This window comes from Zalophus californianus, chromosome 11 (genome assembly GCF_009762305.2).
Source record: "Zalophus californianus isolate mZalCal1 chromosome 11, mZalCal1.pri.v2, whole genome shotgun sequence".
Lineage (NCBI taxonomy): Eukaryota > Metazoa > Chordata > Mammalia > Carnivora > Otariidae > Zalophus > Zalophus californianus.
In genome coordinates, this window is record NC_045605.1 from 86,994,968 (window position 1) to 87,004,672 (window position 9,705).

The 9,705-nt window shown below is 42.8% G+C and overlaps 1 protein-coding gene across 5 annotated transcripts in view; it reads left to right on the forward strand.

Moving 5' to 3' along the window:
• The window catches only part of EHF (ETS homologous factor), a 37,758-nt gene extending 32,884 nt beyond the window's left edge, over window positions 1-4,874 (forward strand). For 4 of the 5 annotated variants that reach the window (XM_027581407.1, XM_027581406.1, XM_027581409.1 and 1 more), the window contains 3 exons: window positions 2,415-2,477; window positions 3,684-3,879; window positions 3,969-4,874. In XM_027581407.1, the coding sequence (XP_027437208.1) occupies window positions 2,415-2,477; window positions 3,684-3,879; window positions 3,969-4,068 (359 nt within the window). In that variant the 3' untranslated portion in view covers window positions 4,069-4,874. The remainder of the gene's footprint in view (window positions 1-2,414; window positions 2,478-3,683; window positions 3,880-3,968) is intronic. The other variant, XM_035723115.1, reaches the window with a different exon arrangement.
• The last annotated feature ends 4,831 nt before the right edge of the window (window positions 4,875-9,705 follow it).

Here is a 9,705-nt window from a genome sequence, read left to right on the forward strand (position 1 = left end):
CTTGTCAAGTGAGCCTAAACCCCTGAAGTTGTTTACAGATTCTCATGAGTGTACACATGCGTGCATGTTTCTGGGGAGAGGCTCCAAGGTTTCCGTCTTATTCACAAGGGTACCTTAGCCCCCAAAGTAACTAATTCTGTATCAGCTCGGAACCCTTAAACAGTGATGGAGGCCAATAAGCTGAGAAACCCCTGGGTTTTTCTGAACTCAACCCTGGCTCTGAAATAATGGCCCTGCATCCCTCCTGGATGCCATTGGAAAATGAGCTTTGCTTGTGGCCTACTGGGTAAATGCCACTCTTTGTCTGCAGAACAACGCAGCCCTGTCAGAGTGATGTATCACTTGGAAACCGGGGTGAGCGCCAGACCTGTCGCAATATTGTCACATCCTGATGGGATGTTGCAACCTCACCCTGAAACCTCAAGGTGGGAGAGTGGAGTCTCCTTGCATTTCCTGCGAATTTGCCCTTCCAGATTTCAGAGAAACCCAAGTCAGGTGCAGGCACTCCTGCTCACAATGCCAGGGGAGATTCTTGGCCTGAAGAAGAGGCTTCCCAGCTAACCAGAGCTTATGAAATCCCTGTCCTCTCTCTACCTTGGCTTGCGGAGAAACTGCCGGGAATGCTGAGTTGTGACGAGCTGGGTGCTCTTATAGGTGATCGTGTACATGTCCACGTGTGCTGGGAAATCCAGAATCGTTGAGTCGGAATTACTTTTTCCCACTAACTTGAGCATTAGAGACCTGAGCCTGAGTCTTGGCAGGGAAGACTTCTGTGAAATCTCTTATGTGCCATTGTCTCTAGAATTGGCACCGAGTGGTGGTTGTGACCGAAGCCTCTGGATTCAAATTGTGTTGTGTTCACATCGTGGCTCCACTTTCAGGCTGTGTGACTTCAGACAAGTCACCTGACCTCTCTGTGTCTCAGCTCCTGCACAGATCTTTGGATCATCATAGTAGCCACCTCAGAAGGTTCTTGAGTGAAGTGAATAGGTCATTCATGTATAAAGTGTAGCACGGTGCATGGTACATAGTAAGTGCTCAATAAACAGTATTAACCATTTTATTTAGGAGCTAATGGTTATTCTAACTTTTTTGAATCATGAACCACTCTTGACAATGGAAATGAATGCCTTGTACATGTACAAGGTCATGTACAATGCCATGTACACGGTCACCTATAAGAGCACCCAGCTCGTCACAACTCAGCATTCCCGGCAGTTTCTCCGCAACCCAATGCCTTGGGTCCTCTCCATTTGCGTGCAGTTTCAGTCCATCCGTAATGCCCCTGAAGGCCACACAGGGATCAGTGAACCCTAGCTTAGGAAGCCCTGATGTACTGTGCACTGAGAAATGCATTTTACTGGCCCAGTTTCTTAACAGGATTGGCTTGCATTTAGGGACTACTCTGTATTCAAATTGCTGGGTTACTGATTGAGAGATTTTTTGGTAAGTTCTGCCTTGGTCTTCCTGACACCTGAAGCACCCATTCACACACACACACACACACACACACACACACACACACACACACACACGCATACACGCATGCACGCACACTGTTAGACCATTTATTTTTCTTTTTAAGAAGTGTTATTTCACCAGATCTGCCTCTGTCATCTTGTCTTTGGTGATACTCACAAGGGTTACCATAATGAATCATTTGTTAAACTAATCTGTGTTTCCATAGTCCACTGGTGGCCCTCTGTACTGAGTGCAGGCCAGTCAATGGCCCCTTTGTCAGACTGATTAAAATGTAACTTTGCATGCCAAAAAAGGCCACTCCTCTGGCTTAAAAGCCATTTTTCTTTGTTATAAGTGTTTACATTTTGTATTATGTAAAGCACACACACACACACACACACACACACACACACACACACACACACACACCTTCTTTCAATGACCTATTTCCTTCAGTGGCTTCCTATCTCTCTCAGAGTAAAAGCTAAAATCCAAAAAGAGTCCCACAAAGCCTTACTGATCTCAACCTCTGCCCCTTGTTCACAGTCACGCTGGTTTCCTTCTATTCTGTGAATGTACCAAACACATACTGACCTCAGGGCCTTTGCATTTACTATTCTTATTCATAGATGGTTCTTCTGCAAGCTCTCTGCATGGCTGGCTGTCTCCCTCACATCCTCTGGTCCCCTTCTGTGAGAGGTCCTCTGTGACCGCCTTATATTTAATTGCAAATTATTCCCACCTTCACATTTCTATCCCCATTTCTTACCCTGCAAGATTTTTCTTCATGGTATTTCTCATCTCTGTTTTATTTTGCTCATATACCACACACGCAAACAGTGCCAGGCATGTAGCAGGTGCTCAATAAATACTGGTTAAATGAGTGGATGAATGAATGGCAATGATGACTGTAGGAAATGGGTAAATTAAGCAGCTCTCATTGTTCCTTTTAGCAGAGTCACCTGAGATGAAAAAGGAGCAAGACCACCCTGCAAAGGCCCACACCAAAAAGCACAGTAAGTTGGCTGGCTTTCAGATGGCTGTTGTCCCTTCCCTTCAGGGCGGTGTAACTGGAGGCCACTAGGTTTTAGACAAATATTGCCTCTGCCTGTCACCTCCACTTCTTTACCTCAGCCTGTTTAGGGTGAGACAGTGGGGGCATCACTCGCTGGCAAAGTAAGCCCCTCTGCAGTTTCTCAAAGTGGAGATCCACTGGATATTTCCTCCTTGTGCTGTGCTGTTTGTTCTAAAACTGAGATACCCAGTGAATGAGACCTGACAGGCATGAGGTTAGCAATTTCCCTCTCTCCAGAAAAATGGATGAGAAAAGAAGATGGGAAGTAAAAGCGGAGATGTATTCTTTTTTTCTTTTGTTGGCTGTTGGCTTTCCTACCTTTGTTGAGTGACTGATCCAAGAAAGGACTGTTTACTCTTAATATTCAACAGTGCTCTTTGGAAGTTGTCTTTCCCCCAGTAATAAGACTTTATGAAAATTTAGGAACTCTCAGAGACATGGAGGGGAGGGCTCAGAAAGAAATCATTTGGACATTGTTACATGTCGTTCCACAGAATTGAATGAACGTAGCGCAGTAAATGGTGAGGAGGTGTTGTGTAGCGCAGGTCTTGCGGGGGTCAAGTAGGATTTGGTTGCTAATCTTATTACAGTAGTTGCCTCATTGTCACATTGGCCCCCTCAACTCCTACCAGACCCTGACCCAGTATATTCTAGGAGTTAAAGTTCTAGAGCCCTGTTGATGTGCATTTGACTAAACCACACTTGCTGGGTGAGAGTGCTATACTCGGGCTGAGGTTCTAGACAAAAGTGGTTGAAATTTGCTCTTCCAGGAAATGACAGATGACAAGGAATCCTGAGCAATTCATCAACAGTAATTAAAAGAGATTCCCCCTGGCATAGGAGGTCTAAGACTTATTCCTTGGTCTTCGCTTTGCCACTAGCTAATTGGGTGATCTTGGTCAAGTCACTTGAATTCTCTGTGTCTCAGTTTCCTGATATATAAACTGAAAAATTGTGCTAGTTCATTCTCAAATGCCTTTTTTTTAAGATAAAATATTTGGTGATTCTGTGATCTGACTGTGCTGGTGGATGGGGAAAAAATGAGTATGTCCTCCCTGATGGAGGATGTTGCAACTCTATGCTTCCTCTCCCCCTTCTTTCCTGTGACTTAGGCCATTAATAAACTCCTTTTCCAACTTGCCCCCAGATCCACGAGGGACTCACTTATGGGAATTCATCCGTGATATCCTCCTGAACCCAGACAAGAACCCAGGGTTAATCAAGTGGGAAGACCGGTCTGAGGGCATCTTCAGGTTCTTGAAATCAGAGGCTGTGGCTCAACTATGGGGCAAAAAGAAGAACAACAGCAGCATGACCTATGAAAAACTCAGCCGAGCGATGAGGTGAGGAGTTTCCGGTCCTGACCGTGACCACTTAATTCCCTGGCAGGCTTGGTCTGACCGGCCACCTTATGCAATGTCCTTTGTTACAGATATTACTACAAAAGAGAAATTCTGGAACGTGTAGATGGACGAAGGCTGGTATATAAATTTGGGAAGAACGCACGTGGATGGCGAGAAAATGAAAACTGAACCTGCCAACACTTTGAACACAAACCCAAGCATTCCCCAAATGATAGCAAGCCAAGAGCTCCTGGACATAAGTATTCCAAAGACTACTTTTCTCTGATATTTATGTACCTTGAGGGGGAAAAACATCCACTTCTAATCGGAAGAAGGAACACTACGGTTGATAAAATTATTTTGTTACTTTGAAGTATGTCCTATATGGGGAACAAACGTACACAGTTTTCTGTGATATATGATGCTGTATGTGGTCGTGATTTGTTTTTGCCTCTATTGTGAAGTTCCTTTCCACTGCAAGAAGAGCAGGATTTGTAGCCTTGTGCTTCTTGCTAAGAGAAAGAAAAAAAAATTAGAGGGCATTAAATGTTTTTATATGCAAAATGATTAGGAGAAGGTGATGTGTCCTCTGTGCATGAGCATCCACGTGGCCTCATCAGGAGAGGTGGGTGGGGTTGCTAGGATGAACTCCAAAGTGTCAAGTTGACAGGATGAATCCAAGGATGCTGGGAAGTTTAACTTGACCTTTAGGAGCCAGTGAGTGGAGCATGAAGACTTCCAAAATCCAAGTGGACTATAATCACTGCGTAATCACATGACTTGCAATGCTTAAATCAGCAAGAATAATGGTGAAGGCTTTCTACTCATTCAAGAATGATTTACCTGATGCCAATGCTGTCTCTCTCCCTCCCTCTTCGATGACTGGGGGAAAAAAATCTTCAAATGCCATCTCTGCTCACTTCTAGGTATTTAAGAGAGGCTCTAGCCTTGCTTGTTTTTAATCCCAATTGTTTGAAAATAAATGGGAAAAAGGAGGTGGTGATGAGTTTGCTTTTGTATTCCTATAGCCCATCGATTCTCGATTAGCAAAATGGACATTTTGGGCTGAGTAATTCTTTGTTGTGCATTATTTGGCTGTCTTGTGCATTGTGGGATGTTTAGCAGTATCCGTGACCTTTACCCACTGGAGGCCAGTTGCACTCTTATCCCCAAAGTTGTGACATTTTCAGACATTGCCAGATTTCCCTTGAGGGGCAAAATTGTCCTTGAGAGAACCACTGATGTAGTCTGCTGAGATGAAGATGGTGATTTACTCTCAGAACAAAAATATGTGTAGATCTTTCAGTCCCTAGAGTGAAGTAAAAGCAAGACTTCAAAGTCAATCAATTTTTAAGTTCTAAAATATTAGGGACAATGGGAATTTTAGAAATGGGAAATCTAGAGGTTTTGAACCCCAGATGAGAGCCAAAGTCAGACAACTTAAACACAGTAATATAACAAGAATTATAATAGAAGACATTTCACTAGAATGACAAAGCAGAGTAAAAATTACATTGCAAAAGGAAATGCTGAGAGAAGAATTGGGGCGTGGTGGGGGGGGGGAAGAGAGAGAGATCCAGGGAAAATCTTTCCTCTTTTGGATAATCTCTTTCCCATCTTATCTGGACTCCTCCCAAAGTGAATGGTGTGTTGCCTAGATTTGTGTCCACAGGATTTTTTTTTTTTTTTAAAGACAGAGAAAAGAAAGGTAGATGGAAGAGAAACAGAAAGCTCAGCTCAGGAGCTACTGTCAGTAAGACGTTGGGGATTTCTTCAGTGGAATTGTTCTGGGATGTTCTGGTGTCACTGGGCCCTGCAGCCTGGGAGGATCATGAGCCTGTAGACACTTTGAAAATGGGTTTGAACACCCAGATCCCTTTTGCACCTTTTCTTTTTGGCTCCCCATGTCCTTGGCTTTCTCCCCCCTTTTGCCTCTCTATCTTGAGCAATAATACGGGAATGGAGACAGCTAATCTCATCAACGAATGGAGCACCTACCATTGTGTCTTACCCAGCAAAGGTGAGCGATTCATAGTCAGAGGTTGCAAAGTGTTTGTAATGTATTCAGAAGATTGGAAGTAAGAATTAAGAATTTGTCCTGATTATAATGAGAACTATTATGGATGGTGACCTTGGAATGGCAGCTTAGTGAGATGATCTTCTGAAGGTACAACCAAGTCCATTTGTATTTCTGCCTGGCTTGGTCACCTCCACGGAGGTGTTATTTGGTGTTGTCAAGTAACAGTTACGGAGGGAACTGAGAGAAATAACAATGAGCAACACAGACCTAAAGCATGCTGCATAAAAGGCACACCTTGCTTTCCCAGCATTTTACTACGTTTCACTCAGAACAAATTAAACATCCAAATATCTGAATCGGTGTAAACGCATGAATGTTTGTGTGTCTGTGTGCATCTGAATTGTGTGGAGCTATTAGGGACGTCTGCTAATTTGCTCTCTGCTCTTTCTTCCCTGGCTTTGCCTGTTCATCATCCAGGGGGGCTAGATCCTTCCCTGAGCTCACCCTTCCTAAACCTGCAAGTTTCTCACATTTCTCCAAATTGGCCTTGGCTCTTTCTGCACCCTCCCCATCGATGAGCAATTTCTACTAGGTAGTAAGTAAATCTGGGGAGTACCGATTGGAACCGTTCTGCAGATAATTAACAGATTGTGCTATTTGTTGAAAGTGACGGTTTCTTGGCACCCAGTTCCTGCTTAAATAGGCTGGAATATTAAGTTCTCAGCATATCTCTCTATTGTCTTGGCTTGACTTGATGCATTTTCTATGTGCTGTTCGTGACTTGGAGAACTCAAGGTAATTGAGCCATGCCAACTTGGGGTGTGAACAGAATACTTCCCACCACAGTGTTGCAAGGGAGAGCAAAATCCCAGAGATAAGCCAGCATCAGGTGAAGCGTTCCCCCCCACGCCCCGCCCAGTCTCTTGGGGACTCACAGCTTCTCACTCAAGAAGCTTATCTGTGCTGGATGCTCACAATGTCCCTACACCTGGTCTCCTTGATCTCTCAAAGCTTAGGCTCTAATTTGCCATTTTCATGGGAATCTGAGGCAGGAAATGTGTTGCTAAGACTTTACCAGACGCACATAATCTGAGTCTCCTGGATATGTGACTTGATGAAATTTGAGCAAGGTCCTGGATCCCAGAGACATACACCCACAGCTTCTTGAACTTGCCTTCTGAACAGGGCAGACCCACGTGATGAGTTTTCCTTTGAACATGCTGGTCCCTCCTCAAAGTTTTTGCCTTGCTAGACTGTAAGCTCTTGGAGGGCAGAGACTATATCTTATCCATATTGTTTCCCAGCACCTAGCATGGGCTAGGTCCTTGATTAATATGTTTTGACTTAATGAATGACTGTCTTCTGGAAGACTTCTCCATATCCATAATCGGGATGTGAATCATTTCTTCACCGGAATAAAAGCTCAATGGCCAAAACTTCAAGAACATATTATGGATTAGATGAACATTCTACTGCCAGACCTTTTACTTTGCCTTCCTACTTGTCCTAAAATGAAACCAAATAGACAGGTTGTTTGGTTCCACAAGTCAACATATGTTGGATGAGAATTCTTTTGCCTTATTAGGAGCTGTGAGACTTATCAGGTACGAGAAGCCAGTAATGGACCTTTGAACTGTTTCAACCAATGAAGATTATGAATGTGTTTATATGGTGTACATTGCTATTTAAGTGTAAAGCAGTTCTAAGTTTTAGTATTTGGGGGTTGGTTTATATATATATATATATTTGTCTTTTTGAAAAAAGGGATCTTTTGATAAGGTTAGTCATGCTTGTTAGATCTTAATTTTGCAAGTGTGTTGTCTTTCAAATCTATAAAATAGAGGAAAAGATAAAATAGTAAGAGAGAAAGGCAATTATCTTATTCTTTTATAGTTAAAAAAAGCATTTTTTAAATGAAGCCCTCCATGTGAGGAGCTTCTTTAATTCTACAGAATGTCAGAGATGTTCCACACGACCCTACTGCATGGATACATGCGGTGTGAAAGAAGGAACAGCACAGCAATCACAATATCAGAGCTGAATTAACTTCAACATTGGTTCTCAGGATGCCTTTTCTGGAATAGGAGATAGAGCACTTAATAAAAACCCATCAAGACTGTGCCTTATGAACCACTGAAATGTATAAGCCCTCACAAATTTAGCTTAATTGGGATTAATCTTTCTGTAGCTATCTGCATAATTCTTGCTTTTCTCCCCATTGGGCTTCTGGGTCGACAATTTGTGGGAAACAATCCTACTGCTGCTCTTTTTTTTTTAAATTTTATTATGTTATGTTAGTCACCATACATTACATCATTAGTGTTTGATGTAGTGATCCACGATCCATTGTTTTTGTATAACACCCAGTGCTCCATGCAGTACGTGCCCTCCTTAATACCCATCACCGGGCTAACCCATCCCCCCACCCCCTTCCCCTCTAGAACCCTCTTTGTTTCTCAGAGTCCATAGTCTCTCATGGTTCATCTCTCCCTCCGATTCCCACCCCCTTCATTTTTCCCTTCCTTCTCCTCATGTCCTCCATGCTATTCCTTATGTTCCACAAATAAGTGAAACCATATGATAACTGACTTTCTCTGCTTGACTTATTTCACGTAGCATAATCTCCTCCAGTCTCATCCATGTTGATGCAAAAGTTGGGTATTCATCCTTTCTGATGGCTGAGTAATATTCCATTGTACATATGGACCACATCTTCTTTACCCCATTCATCTGTTGAAGGGCATCTCAGCTCTTTCCACAGTTTGGCTATTGTGGACATGGCTGCTATGAACATTGGGGTGCATATGGCCCTTCTTTTCTGTACATCTGTGTCTTTGGGGTAAATACCCAGTAGTGCAATTGCTGGGTCATAGGGTAGCTCTATTTTTTAAATTTTTGAGGAAACTCCACACTGTTTTCCAAAGTGGCTGTACCAACTTGCATTCCCACCAACAGTGTAAGAGGGTTCCCCTTTCTCCACAACCTCTCGAACATTTGTTGTTTCTTTCCCTGTCCACTTTTGCCTTTCTAACTGGTGTAAGGTCGTATCTCAATGTGGTTTTGATTTGAATTTCCCTGATGGCTAATGATGATGAACACTTTTTTCATGTGTCTGTTAGCCATTTGTATGTCTTCTTCAGAGAAGCGTCTTTTCATATCCTCTGCCCACTTTTTGACTTGATTATTTGTTTTTGGGTGTTGAGTTTGAGAAGCTCTTTATAGATCTTGGATACCAGCCCTTTATCTGTAGTGTCATTCGCAAATACCTTCTCCCATTCTGTGGGTTGCCTCTTTGTTTTGTTGACTGTTTCCTTTGCTGTGCAGAAGCTTTTTATCTTGATGAAGTCCCAAAAGTTGATTTTTGCTTTTGTTTCACTAGCTTTTGGAGATGTATCTTGAAAGAAGTTTCTGTGGCCGATGTCAAAGAGGTTACTGCCTATATTCTCCTCTAGGATTTTGATGGATTCCTGTCTCACATTGAGGTCTTTCATCCACCTTGAGTTTATCTTTGTGTATGGTGTTAGGGAATGGTCGAGTTTCATTCTTCTGCATGTGGCTGTCCAATTTTCCCAGCACCATTTATTGAAGAGACTGTCTTTTTTCCATTGCATGTTTTCTCCTGCTTTGTCAAAGATTATTTGACCATAGAGTTGAGGGTCCATATCTAGGTTTTCTATTCTGTTCCATTGGTCTATATGTCTGTTTTTGTGCCAGTACCATGCTGTCTTGGTGATCACAGCTTTGTAATATAGCTTGAAATCGGGCAACGTGATGCCCCCAGCTTTGTTTTTCTTTTTCAACATTTC